This window comes from Magallana gigas, chromosome 1, assembly GCF_963853765.1.
Source record: "Magallana gigas chromosome 1, xbMagGiga1.1, whole genome shotgun sequence".
Taxonomy (NCBI): domain Eukaryota; kingdom Metazoa; phylum Mollusca; class Bivalvia; order Ostreida; family Ostreidae; genus Magallana; species Magallana gigas.
This window is the reverse complement of record NC_088853.1, coordinates 8,026,557-8,041,375: the sequence shown is the minus strand read 5'-3', so window position 1 is coordinate 8,041,375 and position 14,819 is coordinate 8,026,557. Positions and strand designations below refer to the sequence as shown.

The following is a 14,819-nucleotide window of genomic DNA, read 5'->3' as shown; positions in this document are numbered from 1 at the left end:
TTAACAGTCAACAATTTTCATTATTATTTTTTCATGTTAAATACTGAAATCTGATTGGCTTAGACGCAGTTGATAATCCGTTCTATCACCCTCTGCGTTAGCAACGCACTTGGCAACGGGTAACACGGAATTGTTACATGCGCGTAAATTATGCGCGTACGGTTCGCCGTAGTATTCATGTCATTTTTATATAAAAGCAGTCAGATTTTCTCTAAAATTAAGACATTCAGTATAATAAAATAATTAGTGCCTGTTAGAAAGGTAAAAGTAAATATGGCCGCACATCCCCTTAAGTGATTGGTTCCAAGTTATGTAATATAAACCTTGCAGTGTAATAGTAACTATGTGTCGATGTCTTCTTAATCAAAGGATTAGTTATGGAGCATGCCAAGAGGGGGTAGTACTCAAAGCTCGCGTTACAAACATTGCTATGTGCTGTGATGATGACCACGTGCTTCTCATGTCTGTTTGGAGAAAAAAGAAGGGAGTATAGTGTTAAAAAGCCTCTCATTTCAACAACACTAAGAGTTCGCGGCCATTCATCTGATTATCTGATTTATTTCCGAATAAACATTGCATTCTGATGGCGACATAACGATGTTTCATTATACAATGTTATATTGGGGCAAACATATTGTAGTGATAAACGAATGTCATATTATTCACATTGGGTTCGGTGTTTTCAAGTTTACCCTGATTACAAAATGAGGACCGGAGCCGATCTTGTAATATTGATACAACTAAGCCCGATTATATCTATCCACTAACTGTACTCATTGAATGCTCTCATATACTAGCATCACCTTTTAAACACTATATCATAGACGTGTCATAAATTAGGGTCAACCTAACAACGAATTGATCAAGTCTCACCATGCAATACATTAGCTGACCTGTATCAGGGTACTTTATATATCTCTCACAAGTGTAGATATATGGTTGCATAGTCCATTGATCAGATGACACGATCGTACAACGATAATATTTCCCTTACCTTTATACTGTATTATCTATGTAACGTATAAAAGCTAAATACAGTGATTAAATCTGAAAATCCTTGTTTGTTCACCATTACTAGTATCACGTCAACTCAACAGACAGCTCAACAGACAATTATACAACAACTGCATTGTGCTTGAGGAACTAAGACTAATTCCTATGACATTTTTTTAACAGTAAGTAAACTATTTTATGAATTAATAATTTAAGTCATGCGATTTAAAAGATGCAAAATATTGCTATACAAAAGCTAGCCAGGAAAGCATATATCACATATCTCTTTAAAGTCAATCGAAGCATTCTTTCTTATTCATTAGGTCAAAGAAACTACATGAAGTTATTTAGTCTGTTATTCAGTAGAACCTGGTGTGATTTTTTTTGTTTCTGTCTCTCCTTCTATTAATAGTACTTATATTTTTTCCAAAAAAAAAAAAAAAAAAAAAAAAAAAAAAAAAAAAGGATTGTTATGCATTGTATATCTTGTTCCGCTTTCGTTTAACAGATTGTAGTGTATGGATACCAGAGTCCTAATTTCATGATTTATTTGAGATGGAACACATTTGCTTTAGAGTACATCAATGCTCCATGTGTTTTGGGGACACACATTTCATCTGCACATCATGTCAATGTGAACTGTGTCTCCAGTGTAAAGAAAACCATATAAACAATCTCAAAACAATAGACCATAATGTTGTTATATACCGTAAGAAATTTGACTGTGTCCCAATTCAAATGATTGCTAAACCCCATACTGATAAGGTCTGTGGAGAGAATTTGGAATTTTGTCACTTTCCTGACTGTTCCAGTTGCAATGAAAAGAGAACACACAGACAGATATATGATGAAACAGTATCTGACACAAAACGACAACTACACAAAGGAATCATCGACGTCATCAGAAGTGAGGTCCTCTTTAACAGATCTGTTCTCCTGACAGGAATCAAAGCTGATATCGAAAAATGCCAAATACAAATTTCCCGCTTCCAATCAAAAATAATAGCTAAGACCCAGAGACTGACAAATTTTATTGACTATGTGCAGAACGAGTTAATGAATAATGTGTTTTGTTACTTTGATTTCAAACACCGTTGTTTAAAACAGTTGATAAACATAAATAAACATATAAAAGGCATACAGAAATTTGAACATAGACATGAGAGGTCAGCAATTAATCCGGTAAAGTTCCTAACAAAAAAATCCCGCCTCCCAAAAATTCGTTATCTTAAACAACACATTAATCAGCTATCGATGATTGAGTCAATCAACAAGAAGGACGTAACGAAACTACTGAATGAAATCAAAATCACAGAAAGAAGAGTGCGAGAAGTAAAAACTGAGAGTTTGCTGAAACTGATGCCTGGCCCTGAACTCCATCAATTTCTCACACTGCCAGGTGTAGATAGTTGTTATCATATCTCCCGAGTGACATCAGACCGAATATGGGTCAGTGATGAAGGAACCAATCTTATACTGACAAACACAGACGGTGAAAATCTTCATCACATTGATGATGTGTTTGACGGTTATTTTTTTGGTAATAAAGTACACACGGTAAGCAAAGACGGTGAATTAATTTACATAGATAAAGATGGTACCCTTAAAAAACTGTCAAATGATCTAAAAACAACAACAACACTTATTAATTCAAACTTGAATTCGCGATGTGTGTATTGTTCCTTGATCACTGGGGACCTACTGGTTGGAGTCTATTACTCTGAAAGTAGAACAGGCCTTGTAATTCGTTATAACCACGCCGGACAACTTAAACAAATAATACAAAACGACACATATTTAAAGCCACACTCTGTAACAGAAAACAACAACGGAGATGTTATCGTTTCTCTGTGTGACTGTGGTTATAATTGGACTTGGGATGGTATTGTAGTGGTGACAGATAATGAAGGGGATCATCGTTTTACATACCAAGGGAATGGATATGGAATCTTTCCACGAGGAATCTGTACTGACGCGTTGTCACACATCCTAGTGTGTGATAGATTAGAATTAACAGTACACATTTTAGATAAGGACGGTCAATTCCTGTCTTACCTATTTATAAGACCCTCGGGAATATTCTCACCACTAAGTCTGAGTTATGATGTCAAAACCCATCGTCTCTGGGTCGGATCAGAGAACAACAACACGGTGTGTGTCTACAGGTTTATAACACGCCAGACCTTGCTGACCGGTAAGTTGACTTTTTTAATCAATTGTACATAGCACATTATGTAAAGCGATTGATATTTATAGTCGTTAAACGTGAGTAGTTGGTGAAATGTTGAAAAGAACTGCGCATTCTGCATTTGCTTTTCAATTTTGAACATTTTCTTACGGGAGCCCACGAAATAAAAATATAAGGTGGAATATGAGTATCACTTAATAATATTCCCATTGCTTTGCTTTAGAACAACTCTCCCTAGCTATAGTTTCTTGATCGAAACGATAGTTATAGTCTTTTATGTAAAATATACAAAAATATGCAAAATATGTACATTTTGCCTCAACTGCAAAAGAGGTGCGCTGTGAAAACAATTTATTGGATATTTTATAATACCTTTATTAAAGCTTACATTATTTAAAAGTAGAGCTCGAAACCTTACCTGCTTAATGACGATTTAAGCATTCAAGATATGTTATTAATTGGTCCAAATTATGCTAAATCCAATATGTATAATTAATTAATTTATAAAAATGATAATCTGAATCATAATTTTGCATTGCCTTTATCGCTTGCCATTTTGTGTTTCTAAAATTAAATTTTTTATTCAATTACTGAATTGTTACAAAGAAATAAAAGTAACACTACCACTTGTAAGCGACTTGAAAACATATTGAGATTCTAATCAAATAAATCAATTCATCATAAAAAAATGTATATTGACAAACATTAAATTATTATAATTTTTAAAAATAAGCATTACTGCATACACAAAACAAGAAAATGCAGTTGCTAAGCGATGCAGTTTATGTCATATTTTGATACTTTAGATCTCCCGAGTTGTTCTTTATGTAAATACATGTACAAAGGCTAATTAGTAAAGGATAGAAATTCTAATCGAGAAACTGTTTATCAAGTTAGCTGAAAATGCAATGTGTTATTTTTCAACATATATCCCATTAGGCTAAACAATGTTAAAACGATAATTTATTATATATGAAATCATAAATTATTTCGTTGACTTTGTCCCAAAATTAACGCATTCTGAAAAAAAAAATCAAAGTGCGTTGTACCAGTGCACCACATTTGTTATTTAGTTGTGAAATGAAAATGAGATTATGAAAACGAGTAGGAATTTTTTTGTTGCATCTCACAATAACACCAAAAAATATAGTCTCAGGTTTTTAAAATGATAATAATATTCATACAGTTATGTTGAACAATCTGATAGTATGTGTATGTTTTACAATTTACAAATACAAAACGATTTATAGATTTGATAATGAAATTATGTCAGAAAGAAACCTTATACAAAAACTAAAATAAAATATAATATTTGTTTACAATATAATATTTTAAAATAAGCGAATAAGATTTAGATGTAATAATGATAATACTTTATTTACAAACTTAGGAAATTATTTTTGAAGGAATATATTGTTTTAAAAATATGATGTTCATGTTTCTTTAATATGACACTTGTATTCATAAAAGAGAGCGAAAAAAGATTGGATATTTCCTTTGTTTGGTAGAAATAACTTGAATTATTAATTTTATAGATCATCCACAGATTAATAATGCGAAAGACTTGCAAAGTGACATTCAACCCACTAAAAAAGAGAGACAAGAAGTGGAGGGGTGTCAGCTGAAACTGTCTTCTTATTCTAAAGAGCTTCATTCTTTCACGGTGACGGGTCTCCAGAATTGTGTCCACATTTCCTGTGTTACATCAGGTAGGGCCTGGGTAAGCAGTTATAACCACAATCTCATCTTGACAAACACAACAGGTGTCACATTACATCATGTGCAAGACCTTTGCTGTCCCTCGGATTTTCATGATTTATATCTTGATTTTTTTCATGCTGGTGTACACACTGTAAATAGTAAAGGTGAACTGATTTATATTAGTAAGGATTATAATATCAAAAAGCTGTCCAAGGATATGAAAACAACTACAACATTCATACAGGAAACAGAAAGTACATGGGACCCATACTGCGTCTGGTCTTCTGTTTCTACTGGGGATCTATTGGTTGGAATGTATTCCAAAGTATCCCGGTACAACCAGAAAGGGAAACTGATACAGACAATACAACACGACAACACAGGACTTGACATGTTTTTGGAGCCTCACTTTATAACAGAAAACAACAATGGGGACATCATTGTATCTGACTGCAGCATCAGCATGTTCAATGCTTCAGGGTCTGTAGTGGTGACAGATTGCGAAGGAAGACATCGTTTCTCTTACACAGGACATCCACCAGGATCAGGACTATGGCCTCATGGGATCTGCACTGACGACCTATCCAACATTCTAGTTTGTAATCGGGGAAATATACACATATTAGACAGTTCAGGCCAGTTTCTGTCACATCTAGAACTTAAAGAGTATTTATTTCCGTTCAGTCTGTGTTATGATGTCAACTCTCGCCGTCTTTGGATCGGATCAATTTTTTCCAAACAATTGTTAGTTTGCAGCCATTATGAACGACAAGAGGCTATAAAAGGTAGGTATTTAAGATTGTCGTTTTAAATAGCTGTATATTTGTTTAATACTTGTTCATAAAACAAACTGTTAGACGTGTTAACATGTACCGTATGTTTAGTTGTGAACTGGTATCATGATTGCATACGTTTCACCTTGTTTAACAACAGGCCTCTTGTTCAGGTTAATGTGAGTAATTCGATTGTGGGGTGTTAGATTTGACTGGATCCATCTTAAGACTATGTCAAGCTTTAATGAAAACCTATTTTAATACATATGCTGATATTAATTTGCTCATTTTAAATGGGTTCTTTCTATGCATGGATAAAAAAGACGTACGTGAAAAATTCATTAAAAAACACTGGTTACAATTTTTTTAAATCACAAACAAAAATGAAAAATTGAACGTACGTAGACTAAACGAAATGCGAAAAATTTAAAAGAAATAGTTATTGACCCATACAACAGGAGTAAGGCTCTCACGTTTTTACATGGACAATAAAAAAAACGTTCACATATTAAAGTAAATTATATCTTTCACCTACTCCATATTACTAATTTTGCACGAGTACTTAATTCTACGATTCAACGCTTTGAATCAAATTGCTAGAATGCAAAATCGCGAAAGCCAAATTTATACCATAGTCTCATTTAATTTCCACCTTTCCGAAAAAAATAAAAGCGATATTTTAACCCGCGTGGGATGTGTTTATTGCAATTGTACGCTTACAGGTATTCCTTTCTTTATGACAATACATTATGTGTACCAGAGGAAAAGCTTTCACATATTTACATGTACCAGAGTATAGACTTTCACGCACATGAACATATATGTGTACCAGAGTAAATAATATCACGTATTGACATGTACCGGAGTAATACCTTTCACGAACATATGTGTACCAAAGTAAATACATGTACTTTCACGTATTTATCTGTACCAAAATGAAGGCTTTCACTCATCACCTGTACCCGAATGAATACTTTCACGAATTGACGTGAACCAGAATAAAAGATTTCACCTAATAATATTACCACAGTCCAGGCTCTGACGTCTTTACGTGTACATGTGTAAAGTCGTTTACGAGTATTTACGAGTAACAAAGTAAAGACTTTCACGTATATATGAGTACACTGTACTAACTTCAAGTTGTCAAATCAACAGACACTGTGAACATTTTAACAAGTGACCAGTTAACTTTAGCTTTAGCTTTAGATAAATATCAGTGTGTTACCGAGAGTAGCCAGTAAATTCAAGCCATCATATAGCTTAAAGTCGAATTTGTGTCTGATTATAAAACAACTGTTAAGGCAGTATACTTATCGAATTACGTTAAAAGCAATCAGTTACAATTAGTCGTTTTCTTTCATGGACACGCGTTTTTTAACAAAAGCAATCACAAAGTAATTATACCGACTGTTGGGGGAGGGGTGCACCTTTACAAGAATGTCGAAAATACAATTGTCTTGCATTTGTTTTTTTATTGAATTTACTGTTGTATATGTTTCCTAAGTTAATGAAATGTTTCAGGTAACACCTGATGTATGAATGTTAATAAAAAATACATTAATTGCTCTTTTTGTAGATGGTTATTTAATTAATTTAAAGGTTTCCTTGGATATTTTATTGGATTGAATAAAGATGTTTACTTAGTTAATAAAATCTTTCAATTATCTTTTTCTTTTCATCTTTTTCGTAGATGGTAAATCGAGCAGCCCAAATGAGGAAGAAAGCTTGTCCCACTCACGACAAACCTGATAATGGAGATGTATCTTATACTGACAGACTGTTATTTGTTCATATGTATACTGTGTAGTTCTTTGTTTTAGTCTAATGTTTTTCCCCTTTGTCCCTTATAGTTGTACTGTACACTTTCTCAGTCGATTTACTTGATATGTCGTAGAAATATAGTAGATTTGGCACACCCTGTCAATGCATGGAAAGAATTTAATGCTTATGAAAATCTAGAGATACATGTAGAGCATTTTCTTCAAAACAGCATTGACAGGGGTGTATAGGCATGTAAAGACGTTTCAACACCCATCATCAAGCTTAGTTATGAAAATGCGTTGCTTATCGACAGACCCATGGCCTAGCATAGGAAAAAAAGTATCAACTGTATGGATTAGACAGTTGGTCATATTTTTTTTTCAATCACACAAAAAAAAACACAAGAGTTTTGTTAATCATTAAAGGTTCATTGACACACTTATGGTCAAATTTTATGTTTTTTCCTTCTTGATTAGAAAATGATCTATCAAAATTAAAGTGTCAATCGTAAAGATATAGCATGACACAGAGCCCATAATTCTTTGCTATGAGCACGGCTCCTGCCATGTTTTTATTTAGTAAAACATTGGTTCAATACTGGTAAAATCTCTTCTTCAAGCTGATTTTTTTTATCTGCAAATTTGTTATGAACATAAATAAACAGTTCCAAGAGTTTGTCCATTAAGCATGGAATCGTAAATTTTTAAAATGCTTTTTCAAACAATTGTTTGAATCAGCGTTTTATACATTTATATTGGAATATATATTTGAGAAAGCTAGAGGTATAGACTATTTTTAATATATTTCAGAAAACATCATAAGATATAACATTGCAAATGCCCTTCTAATTTTAGCTCAAAATCAGCTGTTTAAAGTGGAAACCCCTATGAAATAATTTAGACTCGTCCATACAGGTGAATAACACACCTGAGTGACCACCCATCAATGCTTTTCAATTTGAGCTCTCAGAGTGGGGAATGAAACATTTCCTTTACAATTGGGAAAAATTATCAAAGGATCAGTGGGTATTAGAAACAGTAAAAGGTCTCAAATTAGAATTCATCCAGATTCCCCCAGTCCAAACAAAATTATCAAATTGCCATATAACTTCGAAAGAGAAATCCCAAATAGTGAGAGAAGAGATAGAATCTATGTTAGAGAAAAAAGCCATTTGCGAAGTAAACCAACTAAATTCGGAAATCGGCTTCATAAGCCCCATTTTTTTGGTAGAGAAAAAGGGAGGGGGGCACAGACCTATCATAAATCTCAGGGATCTAAACGGTTTCATGGTTTACAGACATTTCAAGATGGAGGGCATCAATCAGGTAAAAGACATAATCCAACAGGGGGACTGGTTAATAAAAATAGATCTGAAAGATGCTTATTTTACGATTCCAATTTACAAAGCAGATCAAAAATACCTGAGATTTCCCTGGGAGGGAAAGATTTACCAATTCCCCTGTCTGCCCTTTGGAATAACTGTAGCTCCCTGGGTTTTCACAAAATTGATGAAGGTCCCAATAAGCTATCTTCGCCGATTAGGGTTAAGAATGGTGATTTACTTGGACGACATACTAGTATTGAACAAGAAAAGGGAAGATGCAGTGTTAGATGGCATAACAGTGAGAGAGATTCTGGAAAGTTTGGGGTTCATGATAAATTTCAAGAAATCAATATTCACACCTATTCAAGTAATAGAATTTCTAGGATTCAAAATAGATTCTATGACAATGAAAATCTATCTACCACAGGAAAAGATAAAAAAGATCATAAAAATATGTCAAGAGGTCTTAAAGACAGACAGAGTATCTGTAAGAAAGCAGTCAGAGGTCATAGGGAACCTAACAGCAAGTTTGCAAGCTGTTCACCAAGCCCCATTACATTATCGCCATTTACAAACGGCCAAAAATCAAGTGTTGAAAAAAGGTCAGAATTACGATGCACTAGTTTTTCTATCTCGGGCAATGAAAGAAGATTTAACTGGTGGACCAACCACCTGAAAGAGTCCAATGGCAAGAATAAAGTTCAGTTAATAGATCAGAAGTCAATAATCATTCAAACCGATGCCAGCAAATTAGGGTGGGGGGGGGGCAGTTTGTCAAGATCTAAGAATAGGAGGAACTTGGTCAGAGAACGAGAGTCAGTATCATATAAATATTCTAGAACTCCTTGCAATAACACATGCAGTGAAATCATTTTTAAAACAAAAATTAAATCAAGTTGTGCTAATTCAAACATACAACAAAACAGCAATGACATATGTGAACAAAATGGGGGGCACAGTGTGCAGTCTTTGCAATCAATTAGCGTTAGACCTATGGAAATGGTGCATAAAAAGGGAGATTTTAGTGAAGGCGGAATTTATTCCAGGAAGGGAAAATGTTATGGCAGATTGGGAGTCCAGACATCACAAGGACTCAAGCAGTTGGGGGTTAGATCCTTACATATTTCAGATTTTAATGAACAAAACAATAGATTGCAATGTCGATCGTTTTGCAAACAGGTTAAACACAAAACTGGAGCAATTCATCAGTTGGCTCCCAGACCCAGAAGCAATAGCTCACAATGCCCTGTTACATCCATGGAAGGGAATAAAGGGTTATGCATTTCCCCCATTTTGCTTTATATCCCAGTGTCTAGCAAAAGTACAGAAAGAGAAATCAACTATCCTTCTAGTAACGCCAGCATGGCCAGCCCAGCCTTGGTATGAAACAATACTGAAACTCTGCATTCAGAATCCAATTCTCCTCCCAACATTTCCTCATCTTCTGTTATCGGACAAGGGGGATCCCCACCCTCTAGTAATGAACAAGTCTCTCCAACCAGTAGGTTGGGTTGTCTCAGGAGATCCATACAAACAATGCAATTATCAGAAGAAGCTGAAGACCTTATCTATAACTCATGGGGGAAGGGCACAAAAGCTTCTTACAATACACCGATCCATTTTGCATCGATAAGCTCCGCCCCCCTTAGTTACGTCATAGCGACGCTTCCGGGTCGGACATTCTAAAGTAAACATGGCGGGCGAAATAAACTTAACATCAATCCCTTCAGACATTTCTCTCGATTATTTCAAGAATACATCAATTTCCAAGAGAGCGAAAGAAAGAGGTTATAATTATTTCATGAATAGTTATGTACATGCATTAAAATTGTACAAGTCCAGTGATGAATCAATAGATATCGCCGCCAAATGTTTTCGATCTATGCGTAAAAGTGAAGCTCCCCACAAAATAAACATGTCAATTACGATCACAACTTCAAGTATCAGCGAGAGTCATTGCTCATGCAAAGCTGGGTATGTACTTATATCGAAAGATTATGATGTTTATTTTTTAAAAAAACCATCGTAACATTTTCAGCATACGTGTTTAAAAATATTCTTTTCAGAGTAAGCGGTACTTGTTCCCATTCAATTGGTATGCTATACACTTTAATTCACTACAAAAATCTTGGCATGACTGAAGTTCCTTCAGCACTTGCCTGCACTAGTATGCCACAGCAGTGGCATAAACCGCGGGGGTCCAAAATCAGCCCAGAACCACTTTCTGCAATGGTGTTTTCTAAACCTAAACAGACCCCAAGAAAAAAGAGGCCTATCCATAGCATTATGCCAAAGATGAGGTACCGACAAATTATTGTAAGGTTTTTATAATAAAGTCTTCATGAGACATTATACGTTTGAATAATATAAATCTAAACTAGAATATATGAACTCACCGCATATAAATTAATTAAGAATACCAGATAGTGGTGCTATGGAGGTGAAAAAGCTAAAGACAAATTCCGCAGCTGTGGGAACACCACTATCCTACCTCCTTCAGGAGGAGGTTCAGCTGATTGAGACAACACTAGGTGGTGTACAGATGGGGTCAATGCTTCCATATCAGGTATAACACACAGAAATGTTTGCATGCATGTACTATATTAAATAAAAACAAGAACATTCATTTTCAAAACTTTACTAAAGTATCTTGGAAATTTGTCAACATCGCAGCTACAAACCAATGTGCATTAATACAATTAAACATGCTCACAGGAATTTTTCTTTTCAATAATTTAAAACACTTTATTTGATTGATGGCACGTTCAATGTGTATTCTATGAGTAGCTATTTTTCTGGTAAGGTTTACATCGCTTTCACTAAATGGCCTAGCACTAGATGCAAGGGGTGGAATATTCAACTGCAAATCTAAAAGTGCCAACTCTTTTTCAATTAGAAACCCTTTGTCAGCCATTAAGGCATCATTATTAGCAATAAACTCCATTTCTTTCAAATGTTTTAAATAATCATAAAAACCACATTGTTCAATGATATCATTGTCAGAAATACTTCCAGAAAATAAATCTGAAACAAATAAAATTGACCCTCTTGGGTCACAAACAACAAGAGCTTTTAATGTATTGGATGATTTGTAGTCTGAATAGCACTGACTTTGCTGTTTCAATGATGAAGGTTTTTCAGTTTTTAGCTCGGTACAGTCAAGAATAGCTAAACAGTTTGGAAAATCATGTTTGTAAGATTCTGGCATGATTCCTATGATTGTATTTCGATGGGGCCAATAACTTAAGGAACCTAATCTCAAATACATGTACTTCGCTACCCCATTAATTACTGTTGACACAGTTTGAACCTTAATATTGAATCTGAATGCTAAATCTTTCACATTTAAAGCATTTCTTAGTCTGCACAGGTACATAAACAACTGCTGTGACAAAGGAAACTTGTCAATATGTGTTTCTTTTCTTTTGTCTTCATAAATGATTGGATTTTCACAACTTGGAAAGAGAAACACAAGAAGCATAAGAAATCTACTATAACTTAATCCAGTGTAAAATTCAAACAAGTTTTTGATCTTTGACTTTGAAACTTCTTCAGCAGTGAAAATTGTATCTCTCTCTGTCTGGCAAGCAGCATCAGAAACTTTCCCTCTCTGTCTGATTTCCTGTCGCAACCTGTCATTTTCTTCCTCCAGTTTTCTAACTTGTGCAACCCATGAAAGCACATCCATAGATGAAAATACTGAAATAGTAAATAAAATAGTTCATTAATAAGTGTACTGTAATTAACATCAAAATAAATAAAATCATATGATCAGAAACAATGCCGAGAAAATTACATGCATACATAATTACATTACTTACTTACAAGAGTTTGCATACCGTTAAGTATACAGGTATATATAAATATGTAGTTACATGTAACTTTATTCTCACAGTATGCTGTTATCAATAATTTTTGTAGTTACATGTACCATGTATTAGCCTATGTACATATTAAAGATGTTAATTATACTTATATTATCTGTAAATTTTCAGTTGAAAAACTACAAATCTTTTCCGACCATTGTACATGGGGCTTGTGGAAATACTACATTTCCTCTAGACACTGATGTGCCATTAATCAATTCTAAATTTCAACAACTCAATGAAGCTTTTAACATGACACAAGATGACGCCGAGAAGTTAGAAAGATTAACCGTGGATCAATCTGGAAATGCTTTGTGGTATGAGGAGAGGAAGAAACGTGTGACTGCTTCCCAGTTTGCAAGAATATGTAAAAGGAAAAAAGATATAACTGACACTTTTGTTTCTAGCATATTTGAAAGTAAAAATTTTACTACTGAAGCAACTTCCTACGGAAAATGTAACGAAAACATAGCTAAACAGAAATATATGGAAAAATTCCACAATGTACATATTCATGACTGTGGATTAGTAGTAAATCCAAGATTTTCATTTCTTGCTGCCTCGCCTGATGGTAAAGTTTGTATAGAAGGACAGACTGGGGTATTGGAAATAAAATGTCCCTTTTCAGCTAGAGATTTACTCATCGCAGAGGCAGTGAACTTACCAAAGTTTTGTCTTGAGATATTAGGAGACTCATATACATTGAAAAAGAATCATGATTATTATTTCCAAATTCAGGGACAATTAATGGTGACAGGTGTTTCTTTCTGCATATTTGTTGTGTACACAAGAAAAGATTTATTTGTGGAAAAAATAACCAAAAATGTTGACTTCATTACAGAAATGTTTGATAAGCTTGCTAATTTTTACCTTCAATACAGACCAAGAATATTGAACAATATTCCTGCTGCATAGTTTAAGTCATCAAATGTTACTTTACAGCTATGAAATGAATTATTTCACAAATGAAAGTGTGTTACTGTGTTCAATTAATAAAAAGGAACCAGCTAAATCACAGAAGCAGAATCTGGTTTTGACAAATATACATACATTCTTCTTCTGTTTGGCATGAGGAATCTATGACAGGATTTGAAGTTGTCTGTGTTGTTAAACAGCATTCCATTGCTTGAGAATATGGTGAATCATCAGTACTGGTACTACTGAAAAAAAAATATTTGATAAAAACCTTCATTATAAGACCGGTATAGAACATGTAGAATACAGAATACAGATGTAGAGAAAGTTATGCAATATATTATCTGACCAGAGACAACTATGTTCATCTTTAACCCAACACTTATCAGCTGATTATTGAAATGTTTTATTTGATGCAAACCTGGTCTTGCTGTTTAAATCATCTGATTTTGACTGTTGAGACAAGTATATGATCTTTCGCCTTGCTCTGTGCAGTTCACCAGTCTGGGCATCACAAGGATCTGGGTATTCATCTGAAGGGCCATCCAATGAAATGAAATGCTGAAACAGTGTAAAAAAAAATAGTAATACAATCAGTATATTCTATGATATGAATCATATGTAATGCGCTCTGTCTGACTCTCTGTCACAGCACAAAGCTACAGGTACATCTTGAAAGCTTTAAAATTTTACTGCATTTTTTTACAAGCATTCCGACATATAAACAAGTGTTAAAATCTAATTTGTTTATGCCAGTATGGGCATTTTGGTATTTTAGAAGTCGGAACAAAAACGACGCCATTTTCAAGTTGTACATACGTGATGTAACGTTACGTAACGTTACGTCAGTGTTCAACATGTTCAAAGGATATCGAATTACTGGATGGGAGGTTATTCTATAATCTGAAAATAAAATGAACGTGTACTTACCTTAGAACACACATATGTATGCTTCGTAATTTTGTCAACGTTAAGCTGGGCATGTGGTCTTCGACAGCATGATATCCATCGAAAACATTTCTCCAAATCAGACTTTGGCTTCGGAAATGGGATGAATTTTGCTCCCATAAGTTTCTCTGGATACCTGCTATCCGATTTACATGTCCCATAAGAACAGTGCTTCACCATTATATTGAACTCAATCGAAAAATAACACCCAGATTTACAGTTTCAATGCGTAAACAATCGCCGTTTTCATGTAGCGATGTCCGACCAATGTCCGACCTTATACGCCGCATCAGATGACGTGATCTGATTGGTCAAACCCGACACACCCACAAATAAAATGGATCGGTGTA

General features: G+C 34.4%; 3 protein-coding genes across 5 annotated transcripts; 2 read left to right on the top strand and 1 right to left on the bottom strand.

Moving 5' to 3' along the window:
* The first annotated feature begins 1,507 nt into the window (after positions 1 to 1,507).
* LOC105342838 (uncharacterized) lies at positions 1,508 to 5,753 on the top strand. The gene is made up of 2 exons (XM_034462815.2): positions 1,508 to 3,187; positions 4,717 to 5,753. Exons 1-2 carry the CDS (start codon positions 1,549 to 1,551, stop codon positions 5,691 to 5,693), a joined length of 2,616 nt encoding a protein of 871 aa, XP_034318706.2. The 5' UTR covers positions 1,508 to 1,548; the 3' UTR covers positions 5,694 to 5,753.
* A 5,406-nt stretch (positions 5,754 to 11,159) lies between these two features.
* LOC117687159 (uncharacterized) lies at positions 11,160 to 13,574 on the top strand. The gene is made up of 2 exons (XM_066082103.1): positions 11,160 to 11,306; positions 12,736 to 13,574. Exons 1-2 carry the CDS (start codon positions 11,175 to 11,177, stop codon positions 13,519 to 13,521), a joined length of 918 nt encoding a protein of 305 aa, XP_065938175.1. The 5' UTR covers positions 11,160 to 11,174; the 3' UTR covers positions 13,522 to 13,574.
* Positions 11,363 to 14,819, bottom strand: LOC105338826 (uncharacterized). 3 transcript variants are annotated; one of them, XM_066082084.1, is made up of 5 exons: positions 14,452 to 14,819; positions 13,943 to 14,082; positions 13,659 to 13,766; positions 13,271 to 13,305; positions 11,363 to 12,439 (listed from the first exon to the last, which is right to left on the bottom strand). In XM_066082084.1, the coding sequence occupies exons 1-5, from the start codon at positions 14,647 to 14,649 to the stop codon at positions 11,370 to 11,372; spliced, it is 1,551 nt and encodes a 516-aa protein (XP_065938156.1). In that variant the 5' UTR covers positions 14,650 to 14,819; the 3' UTR covers positions 11,363 to 11,369. The 3 variants fall into 3 exon arrangements, with proteins under 3 accessions (XP_065938156.1, XP_065938161.1, XP_065938167.1); XM_066082089.1 differs by lacking the exon at positions 13,271 to 13,305 and having other exon boundaries at positions 13,657 to 13,766; XM_066082095.1 differs by lacking the exon at positions 13,271 to 13,305 and having other exon boundaries at positions 13,657 to 13,763.